Consider the following 17,900-nt stretch of genomic DNA (forward strand, 5'->3'; position numbering starts at 1 on the left):
TGATGTAGTTTTTTTTTTTTTTTTTTTTTAGTATTTTTTCAAGATCTACACGTTTGATATGCTTATATGCACATAGATGTATTTTTATTTTTTTAGTATTTTTTCAAGATCTACACGTTTGATATGCTTATATGCACATTGTGAAGTGCAACACTTGAAAAAAATACAAAAATACCTCATGTTTAAGACATGTTTTGGTATGTTTTCAAGTTTTACACATGTGACAATGACGTGACCAAGACACACCAGCAAGCAAAGAGTCACATCAGTATGCCGTTAGCCATATTAGACGGAAGTCCTACTTTACAACATTGTGCATAGTTCAGAAATTTTTTAACAGCCCAAAAAAATAAAGGACACGATAATGTATAAGTCATAGTTCGGGAGTTAAAAATCCTAAATAATCGAAAATTTGTATTAAAGGATGCAATGAAATCAATATTCCTACTTGTTTGTGTGGTTCGCTTTGTTATATTTTTGTAAGGTGATATAATTTTTAAGTAGTTTCACTAAAGAAAAAATGTAGCAGTCATAATGAGGTAATGAATAAGTAATCATCATATTATAGCCTGGATTCAATTCTTAAGATTAAATTAACTTTGACATTTTCTCACACTCTCACCTTCAATGGTATAATACTTTTCTTTTTGTGTTGTCGAACATAAAATGTCATTGTTGGGATTGAATTTTGGTGCCATAATTTCATTGCTTCAATCAATTTTATTTTCTAATGATAATAATAATAATAATAATATAGCTAAAACATATAATTTCAATCTTGGTTTATTTTATTTGAGTGGAAAAAAAAGGTGCTTTTTTAACTTCTAATACTATTTTTTTTTCTAACTAACAACATCATCTACTATAATGAATTTTAGTACAAAGAACTGGAGATTGACCTAACAAAAGATAACACAAACATGTCAAAAGGCAATAAAGGTGTATTTTATGATAGCATATAATTTTCTTCCAAAGTATGTGAACCAAAGAAAGACTGCTATCAGCCTATCATAATATATTATTAAATATTCATTTATTTAAGGTACAAAGACTAAGACTTTGAATTAACTTCTTAAATATTATACACAAGAATCATACAACTACTTATTTTATTAATTTTTTGCAGGGCAAAGATTTTTAAGTTAGAGCTTACAAAAGGGTCTTTAAGGGTAGAATGAGTTGGTCTTTGCTTGAATTAATAAAAACACAATTTTAAATTATGTTTAGCTTAACTTGGAATTGAATTCTTAGCACTAATTTTCTTAGTACTCAATAGACAAATGGTAAAGATGACATTTTTATATTCAGAAAATAATGAACGGTGAGAAACCAATGAGGGGTGACCATCTAATCTTAACCTTAGTCAACGTTGATAATAGTTTGGTCAAATGTCTAATGGGAGTGAGTATCAAGTTTTTCTTTTGAATTGATTTGATGTATCTTATTCTATATATCTCAGTGACTGATTGCTCCCTCATGGCCGGTGTTGACTTGGAATAACCAAAAAGGACAGCTGTACCAAGTGGCTATTACCCGCGAAATGAAGCTCTAAACTCTTGTGTCTTTTCTCTCCCAAGACTTGGTCTTCTACGGTTTGCTTCCTACGCTATTCAACCCTATATTACCCTGTATTGCATTTACAATCTGGTTTCTTTTTCCTTTTGGCTGAAAAAGTGTTTTAAGGAAAAAGAAAAAAAACAACACACGCATTTACACTGAACAGGTGAGAAAAGACTACGCTTGGAGCTCACGTAGAGAAGATATGAAGGATTGCAAAGTCAAGAGAAGTTAAAAACAACTAAGAGAGAGAGAGAGAGAGAGACCCTTTTCTCTATTATTAATATTTTTTATATTGGTGAAGAAATCCAAGGCAGCAAAGTTTGAAAGAAGAGTATTTAACTTTATCTTCATCCTCGTTTGAAAAAGTCTCCGTGTTTGCTATTTGCTATTTGGTTCTCTCAAAATCTGGACAGAGAAAAAAAGTCTTTGCTTATCTTCATGCCGGTGTAGGAACCAATAGGAGGAGAAGAGAGAGAGAGAGAGATGGGAAATTGTTGGGGTTCTACTCCATCTGAGAACCCTTCTACCCCAAGCACTACTGGTTATCTCACCACAGGTAACTCTTCTCTTCTTTTTTTCCTTTAAATTTTTTCCTTGTTTCTCCACCTTATTCTATTGATTTGCTCAGTTTTCTCGTATGGGTTTTGTTGTATTTTGTTTATGTTATAGCATCTTGACTTAGAGCATCCTCTGTGGCTAGTTGAATGGAATTTGATATATTGTATTTTTGTTTATGTTATAGCATATTCACTTTGAGCATTGTCTATGGCTAGTTGAATGGAATTTGATATTGTATTTTTGTGTGCATTTGGCTTCAAAAATTATCTCTCTTCAGCTTTTTGACATGATTTCTGGACTGTCTATTGACCTTTATGTTGTAGAAGCAATCTGATATTATCCTACCAAGAACTTGAATTTCATGTAATTTCTTTCTAGCATGATCAACACTTAAATACCAATTTGTGGAATTTTCTTCCTTAACAGGAATATCCCAGACAACTAGTAATACGACATCTTCAGGGGGCAGTACTATCTCTAGGAATAGCAGGTTCTCTGTGGCGAGCTATGATGAGAATTATCCAAATGGTCAGATCCTCCCCACCTCAAATTTGAGGACTTTCTCTTTTGCAGAACTGAAGACTGCAACCAAAAACTTCAGAGCAGATACAGTGCTTGGAGAAGGAGGTTTTGGAAAAGTCTACAAAGGTTGGCTTGATGAGAAGACCTCGGGGAAAAATGGAAGCAGTACGGTAATCGCGGTCAAGAAGTTAAATTCTGAGAGCTTGCAAGGCTTTGAGGAGTGGCAGGTAAACTATACTCAACTTGAAAGAAAATGAGTAGAGAAAGTTGCCTGATTTTCAAGTACAATCTTCACTTCATTCACTTTCACTAGGTCTGTTTGATCTAATCTTCTAGCTTAACCTTCTTTTTACTAAAATAGTGTCAATAGGATGAAATGAAAGCATATTCACAATTCCTTTTGGTTAAGCTTCTGTTATTTAGTGGAATGTGTAAAGACCTCTCTAGTTAGTCATGTAGATTTTTCAGTTTGCTGCTTAATCCGAAATGCAGGTTGGTGATTATACCAAATAGAACTAGAGTGTGCTTCTAATAAAACCCATTATGAGATTCATTTAATCTTGTACAAGGTAGCAATAGATAGCCACTTGTATTAGAATAGTACAAGACCTTGATCACAAACTTGAATCAACCATAGCCAAGGTTACATCTCATTAAGCAAACCTTAATGTTGGCCTTTTTTAACCAATGTTTTAAGCATATGTTGGGCATCAAATTATGCATTATTTAGTATACTCTGCTAATCTCTTAATCATTTGTTGTTGTAGTCAGAGGTGAACTTCTTAGGGCGACTCTCTCATCCCAACCTCGTAAAGCTGTTGGGATACTGTTTGGAGGGCACAGAGCTGCTGCTCGGCTATGAATTCATGCAAAAGGGCAGCTTGGAAAACCATTTATTTGGAAGTAAGGGAAATAGAAGCACAACTGAGTTATAACATTACTGCCCCCCTTAAATGCATGCCCTTTTCTGTAATTACAAACTTGCTATAATAACAAATAAGAAATCAAGTCGCTTTTGCTGACCATAGACTGTGTTTTCTGGTTGCACAGGGGGCTCAGTTGTTCAGCCACTTTCGTGGGAATTACGGCTTAAAATTGCAATTGGAGCAGCCAGAGGCCTTGCATTCTTGCACACCTCAGAAAAGCAAGTTATCTACAGAGATTTCAAAGCTTCAAATATACTACTAGATGGGGTAAGTTTCTCTTTACACAGTTGTTTAAAGGGTCTAAAACAATGCCATGATGATATTATCTTAAGGTGTTGACAAAATAGTTTTTTTCTTTAGGCACTTTGCATAACAATCTCCTTTCATAATTCTTTGCTAAATGACCACTAGGCACACTTGGCACTCCGTCGGAAATTCTCAATATCCTGCCAAGAGGCTATTATACAAAAAATTATCAAAAGAAGTCTACTTTGCAAAAATGACATTGTAAAATGTCTATTTTCACCAATTACTCTTTATCTTTTACCTTTATGATTATCTAATTTGTTTTGCTTGTACTGCCAGTCCTATACCGCTAAGATATCTGACTTTGGCTTGGCCAAGTTGGGTCCTTCAGCTAGTCAATCTCATGTTACAACTCGGGTTATGGGGACGTATGGTTATGCAGCTCCTGAGTATGTTGCAACAGGTAACCAATCATCTCATTTTGTAACTTCTGTTCTCTTTAAAGGCCACCTGATTATATGGCTCTGATTTTTCAACTTTTTTAAATAGGACATTTGTACGTAAAGAGTGATGTTTATGGCTTCGGAGTTGTTTTAATCGAGATACTAACGGGCTTACGAGCACTTGATACAAACCGTCCTAATGGAAGACATAACTTAGTGGATTGGATAAAACCATACTTATCAGATAAAAGAAAGTTGAAAAACATTATGGACTCTCGGTTGGAGGGGAAGTATCCATCTAAGGCTGCATTCCACATTGCTCAACTTGCTTTAAAATGTATAGAATCTGAACAGAAGCATCGACCATCCATGAAAGAAGTTGTTGAGACATTAGAGCTTATTGAAGCCTCTGATGAAAAGCCAAGAGAGCCAAGGATGCGTTCTACTCACTCCGCCATTCGTCGGACACCGGGCTATCATCATCAGCAGCCTCTGCACCATCGTTCCCCACTTCACCCCAGAGTAGACGATGGTCGAGCAAACCAATACTCACCAAGGGTTAGGTAGCCTTGATATATAATATTATGGCTTGTGATCACATACCATAAAGGCATATATATTCATACATAGGTAGTAGCTTCTTTAAACAAATCATTTTGTTCTTTGTGAGATCTCATGTCGAGACAGTTCATTTTATCTTCAGATATCTTCATTCAATATTGTTCTACTCTTCGCTTGTATGAAACAAGTTCCTCGGTCTGCATGTGAATCTGTAATTATATTTTGGTTGTAAAAGTCTTGATTTGCAAGGACATAAAGGGTTGTAGTTATAAATAACTTGTTACCATATACCGTTCTCATCCCTTGACGAACAATTGTCGGTCTGTTATTTTTAAGGAAATCCTGGGAATTCTTTGAAGACCTTCTTAATAAATTATAATAAATGGCCCAAAAAGAGAGCATTTGGAAGCCAAATGAAACTTTTTAAAAATATGAATTTATAATAATTGATTATATAAAAATATGGCTTAACCATATTTCTAACTTTTCTAAACTTAATTTTTAAAAAACCGTACATTTTTTGTCCATTAAATTTCAGATTTTCTCATAAAACTACATATAAAAGTTAAGTATAAAAAAGTCATATGTAGTGTAATTTTCACTTTTAAAAATTGTAGAAAAATGACTTGTTAGGGCCTTTTAAATTTCTTAAGCAGCCTCTAAATTACCTAATTGCACTTTCTCATTCATAACTTTTCCACGCCCATTCTTACACAACCATCACATTCGTTCAAAAATAAAACCAACAGAGTCATCAACTTCCTTCAAAAAAAAACAAAAACCACAAACCAATAGTATATTTTGGTCCCCGGTGACGATTCCTCCATTTTAACCGTGGTTAGAAGAGGCTATTTTTGTAATTTTATTTTGTTTTATTTGGTTATTTTGTTAAAATTGGGACATTTTTTTAATAATTAATCTCTACCTTTGGGGCTATGATGCTCAAACCCCCTAAAATGATGTAGATGATCATGTCTTGAGATATACCATTTTTTTTTCATATCTACAACAATGACAATTTTATCCATTGCATTTTGGTTTATATCTAATCAACGCCACATTATTTATATTAGCATTGTTATTTGGTTCGACGACAAGTTGGTCAGATGGATTTTTCTTATTAGAGTCATCTAGCTCGAAATAGCCTTATAAACTTTTTTTTCTTCCATAAAATCATTATCTATGATAAATAATAGTCCTTGTACAACAAAATACAAAACTGACAAAAAAAAATACAATACAAGAACAATAAAAGCTCAGTTAACAAACAATAACGTGTTTGTACATGTATAGGTTGCGTTTGGTAAAATTTTTGTTTTAAAATTTTTTAAACTCAAAAATAAAAAAATAATTTTGTTTTATATTTTTTTATTTTTATAAAATAAAAATGTGTTTGGTAACTATTTTTGTTTTTAGTTTTTAAAAACTAAAAACAAAAATGTGTTTGGTAACTTATATTTTTATTTCTTATTTAAAAAAATAAGAAATAAAAAATATGTTTGGTAAACATGTTTTTATTTTTTATTTTCTAAACTAAAATATTTTTTTATTTTAAATATAAATATAAGAATATTATAGTACAAAAAAAGAAAATCTTCATTCTAACAAACAGAGCTACAAAGATGATAAATCAGCTAAAGAAACATGAGTGATCTAACTGGGAATATTAGCAAAGCCAAAAACAACTTGTAGACTTTTTAAGCCAAAAAGTAGCTAAGTTATGAGCAAGTATTACAATGTCTAGGAATGTGAACAAAGCTTGAGCAAAAAAAAGAAACAAAGCGTAATTTAATCTCAGTGATGATATTTTGGTAGTCCTTCAAACTCGCCTCAGTACTATGAATAGCATCAATGACTGTTTTACAATTTGAAACCACCTAAAGGTTGCAATTCAAAGATAGTTTAATGGCTTCAGACAGTTTCTGATGGCAGCAGCTTCCACAACCTCCGCAAAAGTCACCCCTTGTGATGATGAAGAACGCCAAGAATTATGAGGAGAAGTCCACCTAGTGTCAAAAATAGAAAGAGAATTAAGAGTATGCCTCTCTTTCTTTCTTCATAGTATACATAAGTTAAACCTTGAGCATGCATGCTAAAATTATCATATAAATAAAAAAAAATGTTCTAATTCTTAATTATGCTTAGAACAAAGTAAGCAAATGCAACTATATACATTTCGAACCAAATAACTATAAGTCATTTTATGATATAAATGCAACTAACCAAAGTAAATTTATATAACTAAATCTTTCAACCAAAATGTAAAACACTGAAATTCAAAACCAACTAAAATAAGCAAACCTACTTGTAATTAACCAATTTTTCTTCAGTTGAAATCTTCTCAGAAATAGCCCGCATCTTTGTTTTTGTTGAAATATGAGTAAATGTGATTTTTACAAGCTTCCTCAATAAGTCAAGTGCCCATTGCCCTGCATATGTTCCTTGATGGTGGAACACTGACCCGAAGCCAGCAAAGCCATAGCAAATTATTTTGAGTTCCATCTGCCTAAGACATTATGTACATACAAGTGTATATAATCATTATTAGGAACAATATCAAGAAATAAGTGATCCAGGGAAAATTGAAAGTGAAATAATAGTGTAGCTCTTCAAGTACAGATTGCAGCAGAGATGATGAAATTCAACAAATAAGAACGATTTTGTTACTAATGTTTTGAATACACATAAAATTTATAATTAGACCATTAAGAGGGCATCATTTGCTTGAGAAATCCTGCTTAATGATTCCTATTACAATCCACATTCTTGATTAAGTTATGCTTATATTCACGCAACTGATTTCAATGGTCAATACTTGAGACATAGGATACAAACAAACCAGTTCCAAAAGCTGGCTGCTTAAGATGTTCCCATATACTTTAGAAAGATTCTCAAAGAAATGGTCAAAAACTCAACAAATAAAAAAAATGAATATCCATGTTAAATGCCTAATATGGGTTGAGAAGGCAGCAATCGAAAGCTATTTCTATTTATCTTGCATTGTCCATATTAACTAAAATGAAATATAGTAGTTATCTAAACACAAATGGAGAAAAAGAAATTGCAAAGGCATAGAAAGCATGAACTTTGAGCCATAATAGATCTAAAAGGCATCTCTTTAATATATAAATAAGCATCGAATACAGGCCCCACCCCACGTCACAAAAACAAACATAATAGAACATACTCCTATCATTCATATGATGTTACATGCTTATCATGAGAAGAAAAATATAAGAATAGTGGCAATATGCATGTTTGTAATTCTTGAAATTATTGTACTTTGACCCTAGAAAATTACTATACAACTTGAAGAACCATATCATGATGCATACTCCAAGATCTTGCGTAAGAAAAATAACATGAAGACTAGAGTTAAGCCCTAAAAACATGATACAATAAAAAGGAAAGACATCCTTGATAGTTAAAATACTAAATCCCAAACCATTTACTTTTGTACCTTTGTTGGATCAAAGTCGAATCCTCCCATCTGCATCATACGCTGTGTGTCTACCATGGCTAGAACAAAGAATGGCAAAGATTAGTATATCAAGTTTATATTTTTATCACATTACTAATTGTTGTTTCTGATTTTTGGAGGACACCCAGCATGCATATCAAGATATAGAAATTTAAACACTAATCTTTTTCTTCTCCCACAATGAGACTAAATAAACCTCTTAATCCAAATAGATTGAGGAAGTACCTGATAAAGAATTTTAAAGAATTAGGAAAGCTCAACAATATTAAAACTCCCAAGACAGAAAAAATTTAGACAAAAAAAAGACTACTTCAGTAACTATAATGCAAGAAAAATTGACAAGTTCCATGAGCCGCTACTGACATCATGATCTGAATGAACTTTGGGTCTCAAATAGATAAATGAACACATCAATAGCTAAAAAAGGAAACTATAATTCAATTACTACAATTCAATTATTGAAGGATGATAACACAATTCGCACAAAATAAAAATGGCATAATCATTTGACCAAATTTGTAGCAATAGACAAGACCAAACTGACAAGGGATTTACCAGTGGGTCATTGAGAGTGGCAACGAGTATGAACTTGCCATTGGGGGGAAACTTAGCGAAAGACACATCAAAGACCTTATCGCCAATAAGGGTCTTCAAGCAAGCACCAACGGCGAAGTCCCAAATCTTGCAAGACCGATCATGACTACCAGACAAGCAAACCATCGCGATTAAAGTGTACGGAGATAACAGGCATAGAGTGAGCCTTAATTGAGTGAAGTCACTTGCTGGTTTTGACTTCCCAAATCCTAATCGTGTCGTCGAAGGAGCCAGAGATGATGAGGTTAGACTAGGGGTTGAAGTTAACGCAGAAAACTAGCTCGAAGTGGCCACGAAGGGTTTTGACGCATTCACCTATGGCTGAGCACGCGTCTCAGATGCGGAGAGCGGTCATCAGAAGCATAACAGATGTAGTGGGAGTCGGAGGACCAGGCAAGGTCGAAGATGCCCCCAGAGTGGCCGACGAGGATGACCAAATAGTAATGGTCTTGTCGAGAGAGGCGGAGGCCAAGAAGGTGCCATCGTTTGAGAATTTGACACACCAGATGGCCAAGAGGAAGCCATTGATGCTTCTACGGGAAAAATAGTGTGGCTACAGGAAGAAGAAAGAGATAAGAAATGAAATACGTTTTAAAAAAATTTTGAAAGTGAGAAAATCTTGATTTCAAAATTTCATAAATTTTAATTAAAATTTAAAAAAATAAAAAGTGAAAGTGATTTACCGAACGTGTTTTTAGTATTTGTTTCCAAATTTTTAATTATTTAATTAAAAAACTATTTATTTAAATGTTACCGAACGGACCCATAATTTGTATATATTTTTAAAAAAAAATACAACATTGAATAAGTAGACCACTTTTACAACAAAATGAAAATGAAAATTGAAGAAGCTATTTGGGTAAGACGACATGCCGTTTAAATATTAAAGTTTCCGTCGTTCGTTATTTAAACTTACTCGGTCGTAGTTGTAGTTTATAAGCCTATAGTATTCTACGTATATTTAACAAACGACACGCCGTTTATTCTGCAATATGTATAAAATGAATGTCGTTTTAATGATAGAATCACTCGCGCGCTTCCTTGCGAAAGCCCAAGAATTAGTTAGCACTTAGCTTGGGGGGGCAGTCCGTGAAAGAACAAGGAAAGCGAGTCACTGGAAACCATAAATCTTTATGCAAAGAACTGAGTTCGATTCCCATTGAATCGAAAAACTTGCTCACTGAGATCACACATTCGCCATGAAAGCTGTTCCAATTACTTTTCGTACCTTCGATTCTCTTCAACTCATCTTCGTTTCACTGGTAATGATTCAGTATCCCCATTGCACTAATCGATTTGATTTGAATGTTTCATTATCTGTTTCTTCAAGATAATTCATTTCTTTGGATTATTCTTCCGAAAACTCCAATTCAATTAACGGTACTGCTTGGAATTACAGTCATGACACACGGTTCATTAAGTTCTTTTTATTCGTTTAGTTTTTCAAGATCGGTACGGATTTCTTGGATTCCTCATTTTGGGTTTTCTTTTTTTGTTTTTGGCTTGTGCTCGCAGGAGATTTATTAGTTTAAATGCTTAACTTCCGTGATCTAGAACAGTGAAATTTTTATAATTGGATCAGCTACTTTGTTTGCTAATTTCCAATTTTGTACCCAATTGATTGATTGGATTTTGCTTAATTTGATCAGGTTATTTTGCCTTTTGTTGTTTCTGGAGTTTCAGATAATTCGGCAATGTAAGGTCATTCTACCCTCTTCTATTCTTAATTTTTTGGCATTTTTTAATTTGAAATCATGCGGATAACTAACGATTTATGGTGGGTTTTCTCTTTTTTTCTCTTTTTTTGGCAGTCCGAGAGATATCAATAGATATCGACCATTGTATGAATGTGAGCAATGTCAAGAAAGAAAGGTTTCAATCTTGTACTCTTGTATTTTTCATGCATATATATGTACCCTTCGAAAATATAAATGGTTTGTTTACATGATGCAGTATATATGTTAAGAATTACTTGTGTACATGTGTTTTATTGCGTTGATTTACTTTGTGATCACTGCTTTATGTGCAGGAAGACGGTTCTTCAGTTACTGGAGTTAGTGCTCTTTCAGATCAACAGGTATTTAGTATTTAGATGGTACATTATGTTAGAGAAATTATTGGAGTGCTTATTTTGTTTTAAATTTGGTACAGGATATTGACATAACAGTGACGTATACTGACCCTTCTGGTGCTGTTCGGCTTAGAAAGGTGAAAGGCAGGGACTTGTCTGCTTCTTGGGTCTTGGAACACCCGAACAATGTAAACAGTGATCCGCCAAAGAGGTTGGAGGTAATTTCAGATTAGTAGAAGGAAAAGCTCTAGTGTGCTGAAGGATTTCATCACTAATTCATGTAAACAAACAACAATAGAAGTAGAAAAAACACAACATTTTCGATAGTCATATAGATGTGAAGGATAGGACAAGAAGTTATCATCTGCTTGTATACTGCTGTTTGTTCTATCTCACGTTTGACATCATTATGCAAGCTATTATTTCTAATGTAGATGTATTGATGAACAACTTTCCTTGATTGTTTTCTCATTTCCAGACTTTAAAGGACTCATTTCGATCTGTGGAATTGAGAGAGACAGATCAGCATCGATCTGGAGAAGATGGTGTCCAATATCCTAATCAGTTGTCTCTGAATCCAGTGAAGCTCATGCGGAAGGTAAACAATCAAATGCTTCCTTATCGGCTCAAAATGTTCGTTTGGTGTAGTTTTTTAATCAAATGCCTGTTTTTTTTCCTTGGAAATACTTTTTGACAGTTTTGAATTCCAATGTATCCTGTTTTTGCAGAAAATGCGGCAAGAAAGAATAAATCTTCGAACGGCCGAGCTACTACACCAAGATAAAGAAGCTGACGACCAGATGGTAGCAGCAGCAATTGAACGCTCTAAAACTCTTGACACCACTGTCAAGGGAAAATACAGCATATGGAGGAGAGATTATGATAATCTGAACTCTGATTCTACCTTGAAACTTATGCGAGATCAGATCATAATGGCAAAAGCTTATGCAAACATTGCCAAGGCAAATAATGATACTAGTACTTTTGACGCCCTCATGGCACAGTGCAAAAGAAGCCATCGTGCTATTGGAGAAGCAAGTTCTGATGCTGAGCTTCAACCAAGGTATTTCCAGTCTTTGCCATCTCTCTTGATTAAGAAGCATATGCTTTTTCTTTTCTCATATTCATAGTTTCTTATTCACTTCTTACTACTTTAGTGCACTTGAGCATGCAAAAGCAATGGGTCACATTCTCTCCATGGCGAAGGACAAATTATATGACTGCCCTGTAATGGCAAGGAAGTTTAGAGCCATGCTTCAATCAACAGAAGGCAATGTGAACGCACAAAGAAAGAAAAGTGCATTCTTGATCCAGCTCGCAGCAAAAACAGTCCCTAAACCACTACATTGCCTTCCTCTACAACTTTCAGCAGACTATTTCCTGCAGGGCTATCAAAACAGAGAGGATAATAACATAGAAAAGCTTGAAGATAATTCTCTCTACCACTATGCAATTTTTTCAGATAATGTACTGGCAACATCAGTGGTTGTAAATTCTACTGTACTGCACGCAAATGAACCTGAGAGACATGTTTTCCACATAGTCACGGATAAACTGAATTTTGTTGCTATGAAGATGTGGTTTCTGATCAACTCTCCTGCTGGAGCAACCATCAAGGTTGAAAACATTGATGACTTTAAGTGGCTGAACTCCTCTTACTGCTCTGTTCTTCGTCAGCTTGAATCTGCCCGAATGAAAGAATATTATTTCAAGGCAAACGATCCTTCCTCCCTCTCTGTGGGTTCTGACAATCTCAAATATAGAAATCCAAAATACTTATCCATGCTGAATCACCTTAGATTTTATCTTCCTGAAGTTTACCCAAAGTTGGACAAAATTCTATTCTTGGATGATGATATAGTTGTCCAGAAGGATTTGACTCCCCTTTGGTCTGAGGATCTACAAGGGATGGTTAATGGTGCTGTAGAGACCTGTAAGGAGAGCTTCCATAGGTTTGATAAGTATCTCAATTTCACCAATCCAAAGATCTCCGACAACTTCGATCCAAATGCCTGCGGTTGGGCATACGGCATGAATATCTTTGATTTGAAAGAGTGGAAGAAGCGAAATATTACTGGAATTTATCATCGCTGGCAAGATTTGGTAAGCTTTACTAGTCTTTTCCTTTGATTCCTGCATTTATTTTCTTCATGAGCCTTGGGATGTAAAATTTTAGTTCCCATAACAAGTATTCATGTAATAACTTGTTATTTTTTTATGTTACTTGTAACTTATATGAGAGTTATGTTACAGAACGAAGACAGAACTCTTTGGAAACTAGGCTCGTTGCCACCAGGTCTGATCACCTTTTACAATCTCACTCATCCACTGGATCGGGGCTGGCATGTGTTGGGGCTCGGCTACGACCCTGCTCTCAATCAAACGGCAATAGAGAATGCGGCTGTCATCCATTACAACGGAAACTACAAACCATGGTTGGATCTCGCTATCTCCAAGTACAAGTCATACTGGTCTAAATACGTAATGTTTGATAACCCTTATCTTCAAAATTGTAACATCAGCGAATAATGGATCTTTTGCATACTTTCCCTTCTTCTAACACCTGTAACACACACCTTTGTATACCATTTTTTTTGGTGGGCCAAGAGACACTCTTGTAAAACCTGATAACCATAGAAAGAAATACAACAGTTCTTAGTTGCTTTCAATGTCGTTCTCTCTTTTTCTGTTTTAATATGCCAAACGACCAGAACAAACAAGAGCAAATAGACCCAATTAGGAAAATTTCTATTTGCAAACATGCCCAATATAAATAATACGTTACTACTAGCATAGAGTTGAATATCCACGATATTTTTAATTGGGAATAAGAATTGAGCTTCAATGTATATAAAAGTATTGGTCTAGAATAGAAGTCATTGTCACGCACATTCTTCTTCGCGATGCGCCCCACAACCATCCCGGTACACTTGAGCCAACAGCTCTGTAATTGGAGCTTGAGGCTCAAAGAGTCATGCAATATTGGAAAATGGCAAGAAGTACTTTGTCACTTTCATGAGATGAAAAAAGCTGGAACTACGCAACTCACAGACCCTACTGTGTTTCCTCCCATTTTAAAAGCTTGTTCAAACGTCTCACTTGGATATGGAAAATCAGTGCATGGATATTTGATAAAGAAAGGATTAGAATCACACATTTCCATTAGTAATTCCACCATAGACTTTTACTCTAAATCTGGGTATCTAGATTCTGCATTAGGTGTTTTTAATGGCATGATGGCCAGAGATTCAGTTTCTTGGAATATTTTAGTATATGGGTACCTTAATCAGGGTATTTTAGAAGAAGGGTTGTGGTGGTTTAAAGAGGCTAGGCTTGCTGGGTTCCAGCCCAATACTTCTACCTTGGTGCTTGTAATTCAAGCATATCGTAGTCTGGGAGCAACTAAAGAAGGGTATACATTACATGGTTATGTGATTCGAGGTGGGATTGTGGCTATTCATTCAGTTCGAAACTCCTTATTGAGTATGTATGCAGGAGTTGACATGATTAGTGCTCACAACATGTTCGATGAAATGCTTGACAGAGACGTCATCTCTTGGAGTGTGATGATTGGGGGTTACGTGCACAGTGGGGAGGCTCAAATTGGTGTGCAGATGTTTCTAATTATGACATCTGAAGGTGGAACCGTACCAGATGAAGTCACTATGGTTAGTGTTCTAAAAGCATGTGCCAACTTAAGGGACTTGACTATGGGATCATCAGTACACGGATTGGTGATACTTAAGGGTTTGGACTGTGATCTATTTATTGAGAACACTACGATTGATATGTACTCCAAGTGTAGTGATTCGGATTCTGCCTACAAAATTTTCAAGGAGATGCCTCAAAGAAATATTGTATCGTGGAATTCTATCATATCTGGATTTGTCCTAAATGAGAAGTATTTAGAAGCTCTATCATTGTTTTATTCCATGGGGAAGGATGGAATTGAAGCAGATGAGGTTTCACTTGTGAATATTCTTCAAACATGTAAGCATTTTGTGGAGCCATTACTATGCAAATCAGTTCATTGTCTAATCATCAGGAAGGCTTATGAATTGAATGAAATGGTGCTTAACTCGCTACTTGATGCTTATGCAAAGTGCAGCCTCATTGACCAAGCACGAAAACTTTTTAATGGGATCGAAAGAAAGGATGTAGTTTCATGGAGCACTATGATTGCAGGGTTCACCCATTATGGCAGGCAAGATGAAGCAATTGCTGTCTTCCAAGAGATGCAGAAGGCACAAGAGAAGCCCAATAGAGTCACCATTATAAATCTTTTGGAGGCTTGTTCACTGTTAGCTGATCTGGCAAGATCCAAGTGGGCACATGGAATCGCCATTAGAAGCGGATTGGCTGTAGAAGTAGCCGTTGGAACTGCAATTCTCGACATGTACTCAAAATGTGGGGCAATAGAAGCATCCAGAAGAGCCTTTGACCAAATTCTCAAGAAAAACATTGTCTCGTGGAGTGCCATGACAGCTGCATATGGTATGAATGGACTTCCTCACGAAGCCTTAGCATTGCATGCTGATATGAAGCTACATGGTCTGAATCCAAACGCTGTGACAACTCTCTGTGTTTTATCTGCCTGCAGTCATGGAGGCTTGGTTGAAGAGGGTGTCTCCTTCTTCAACTCAATGGCTCAAGAACATGACGTTGAGCTTAAATTGGAACACTATTCCTGCTTAGTAGACATGTTGAGTCGAGCTGGAAATCTGAACACAGCAATGGACTTGATAAAGAAAATGCCTGAAGGACTAGAAGCTGGTCCAAATGCCTGGGGGTCACTCCTGAGTGCTTGTAAAAGCTATAGAAACAGCCAACTTGGTTCAGAAGCAGCCTCTCGTGTCCTCGAGTTGGAGCCATTGAGCTCGACAGGCTACTTGGTGGCTTCGAGTTTGTATGCGGCTGGTGGACTATGGGGTGATGCTGCAAACATGAGGAGGTTGATGAAGGCGAGAGGGGTAAAGGTTGTTGCTGGTTACAGCTTAGTGCATGTTGGTAACACTGCATCTAAGTTTGTTGCTGGAGATTACTCTCATTCACAATCTGGAGATATCCATTTTATGGTTGAGCTCTTGCACAGTTGTATGAAAATGGAAAAGAAGATTGATTTTGGTGTCACAGAGTACTGACAGTGACAGAAACCATTAAGTTTTCTCCTTGTGAATTGTGGGTTTGTTTAGGAGATTCCAAGCTTGGTTACTCATGTATGCATTAAGAGGGAACAGCCTCCTGTCAAAACAAGTGTCACAATGAAGGCAAAGAATTAACAAAAATAGAAATGTAACTTAAGAAATCAAAACGTGGTCACACAAGTAATGACATTCTTTCTTACAATGAGGATGATGTTGTAGTGTTAAAATATAAGAATAGAGGACTCTACAGCAAAACAAGTCTTTAAAACACAATTATAAACTAACGAGAAATCTTTTGTTTAATACCAAGCAAGCAAAGTTTTTTTTTTTTGGGTCTAGTTTTCAAACTCTGATTTTCTCTCACTCTTTTATTCATTATTTAACAAAATAACATTATGTATTGAGAGTAAAAGGTAAAAAAATAAGTATACTTGTAAAAAAATTGAATCCTAATATTAGAAAGTTTAATCTTTCTCCTTGTCCCTTGCTCTCTCTCTCTCTCTCTCTCACCTGGACAGTGGGGGATTCTTCCGCCATGTTCAATTGCTCTTACAACTCATCTCAAGCTTTTCATCCTCTGGTTGCAGCATTCACCGAAAACATTTTTCATTTCCAAAAGGGTTCTCTTTTCCTGGAAAGTTATCTTTTTTGTACGTTTTATGTTCTTTTTTTCTACAAATTCAATCTTCAATTTTGCTTTTTTAGTTCATAAAATCACGAACATTTAATTGTTTTGACAAACCCTTGTATAGCAATTCAGTATAGTATGTGTATTGAACGTGCTCGCTAAGTGTTTGTAGTAATTCTTATGAGAATTGATATGCAAACAAGCTTTCGTATTTCCAAGCACCGCATTCTTATATCAGATTATCTTGCCACTTGGTGCATTTTAGTTTATATTGTGATAAACAAAAAGTGTTTTTTTCTAATCTAATATAATAAGTTGAAAGAGCTCATAATATTTGATTACCCTATCCAATGAGTCCTTTGACAAACTAGGTACAAGATTGTTCAGATTTTTTCACTTACGTCTATGACTTCGTCTTGTGTAGTGCTTGGTGCGCCCTAGCCTAATCTTCAGGGGTGAAAATGCTGCAATACAACCAAGAGTACTTCTACTTGGTTTTTAAGATTATATAAATATATATTTATGAGCAATGATATTTGCCCCTAAAATGTGTTTCTAATTATTATAGTGACGTGATAATTTAGTATGTCAATTTAATTTAGTCAATCACATTTATCAAAATTGAAATTCACTGTTTTAAAAAACACTACTACATCAATGTGTGTAATATGAGAATTGCTAAGGGGTACTCCTGGTGCCACCACCACAAGGAGGTGGTATATAGTTATTAGTGCAATCTAATATTATATCCTCCTTATTTGAATTTAATAAGTATTATGAGTTATCGCTAACTAATCATGAGGTACTACCTTATGTAGTGTTGAACACCTTAAAGTGCTAAATAATAATCGTGTAATATTTGGGTGCACATATCATTATTCTATATTTATATAAGAAAAAATATAAAAAGATAGATTAATTATGTTATTGTGAGGGAATAAAGTATGATTTTTTAAGATATTGGGTATATTTACTAAAAAAAATAATTATAAAATTGTAATATTTTAAAAACATTAACTATATTTTTAAAATATATATATATAAGATTTCTCTTGTGCGGGCTTCAATTTCGACCGTACCATAGGGCTGTTTTGTGACCCATCTCCCTTTGACACGTTGCTATTTGGTGTTTCGTGAGGAGCCATGTAGGATAGTATTTACCAAAT

The 17,900-nt window shown here is 35.1% G+C and overlaps 3 protein-coding genes and 1 pseudogene across 3 annotated transcripts; 3 read left to right on the plus strand and 1 right to left on the minus strand.

The window, feature by feature from the left end:
- The first annotated feature begins 1,671 nt into the window (after positions 1-1,671).
- On the plus strand, positions 1,672-5,104 carry LOC133787549 (probable serine/threonine-protein kinase PIX13). Its single transcript, XM_062225554.1, has 6 exons — positions 1,672-2,116; positions 2,545-2,867; positions 3,408-3,543; positions 3,691-3,833; positions 4,152-4,275; positions 4,362-5,104. The coding sequence occupies exons 1-6, from the start codon at positions 2,044-2,046 to the stop codon at positions 4,820-4,822; spliced, it is 1,260 nt and encodes a 419-aa protein (XP_062081538.1). The 5' UTR covers positions 1,672-2,043; the 3' UTR covers positions 4,823-5,104.
- A 1,290-nt stretch (positions 5,105-6,394) lies between these two features.
- Positions 6,395-10,092, minus strand: LOC133788866 (COMPASS-like H3K4 histone methylase component WDR5B; annotated as a pseudogene).
- Positions 9,928-13,631, plus strand: LOC133787533 (probable galacturonosyltransferase 3). The gene is made up of 9 exons (XM_062225553.1): positions 9,928-10,153; positions 10,541-10,587; positions 10,703-10,763; positions 10,921-10,968; positions 11,043-11,180; positions 11,441-11,560; positions 11,691-12,025; positions 12,120-13,065; positions 13,216-13,631. The coding sequence occupies exons 1-9, from the start codon at positions 10,091-10,093 to the stop codon at positions 13,489-13,491; spliced, it is 2,034 nt and encodes a 677-aa protein (XP_062081537.1). The 5' UTR covers positions 9,928-10,090; the 3' UTR covers positions 13,492-13,631.
- Positions 13,632-13,718: 87 nt separating this feature from the next.
- LOC133787517 (pentatricopeptide repeat-containing protein At2g17210) lies at positions 13,719-16,993 on the plus strand. The gene has a single exon (XM_062225552.1). It carries the CDS (start codon positions 13,866-13,868, stop codon positions 16,101-16,103), a length of 2,238 nt encoding a protein of 745 aa, XP_062081536.1. The 5' UTR covers positions 13,719-13,865; the 3' UTR covers positions 16,104-16,993.
- The last annotated feature ends 907 nt before the right edge of the window (positions 16,994-17,900 follow it).

This window comes from Humulus lupulus, chromosome 1 (genome assembly GCF_963169125.1).
Source record: "Humulus lupulus chromosome 1, drHumLupu1.1, whole genome shotgun sequence".
Taxonomy (NCBI): Eukaryota; Viridiplantae; Streptophyta; class Magnoliopsida; order Rosales; family Cannabaceae; genus Humulus; species Humulus lupulus.

What these genes read in the sequence shown, in the direction of transcription:
- LOC133787533 (XM_062225553.1), top strand. Translation starts at nt 10,091, where the DNA reads ATGAAAGCTGTTCCAATTACTTTTCGTACCTTCGATTCTCTTCAACTC. An exon ending in CAGTGAAGCTCATGCGGAAG is followed by an intron (nt 11,561 to 11,690) that starts GTAAACAATCAA and finishes CTGTTTTTGCAG; the next exon opens with AAAATGCGGCAAGAAAGAAT. An exon ending in GATGCTGAGCTTCAACCAAG is followed by an intron (nt 12,026 to 12,119) that starts GTATTTCCAGTC and finishes TTACTACTTTAG; the next exon opens with TGCACTTGAGCATGCAAAAG.
- LOC133787517 (XM_062225552.1), top strand. Translation starts at nt 13,866, where the DNA reads ATGCGCCCCACAACCATCCCGGTACACTTGAGCCAACAGCTCTGTAAT.
- LOC133787549 (XM_062225554.1), top strand. Translation starts at nt 2,044, where the DNA reads ATGGGAAATTGTTGGGGTTCTACTCCATCTGAGAACCCTTCTACCCCA. An exon ending in AAGGCTTTGAGGAGTGGCAG is followed by an intron (nt 2,868 to 3,407) that starts GTAAACTATACT and finishes TTGTTGTTGTAG; the next exon opens with TCAGAGGTGAACTTCTTAGG. An exon ending in CAAATATACTACTAGATGGG is followed by an intron (nt 3,834 to 4,151) that starts GTAAGTTTCTCT and finishes TTGTACTGCCAG; the next exon opens with TCCTATACCGCTAAGATATC.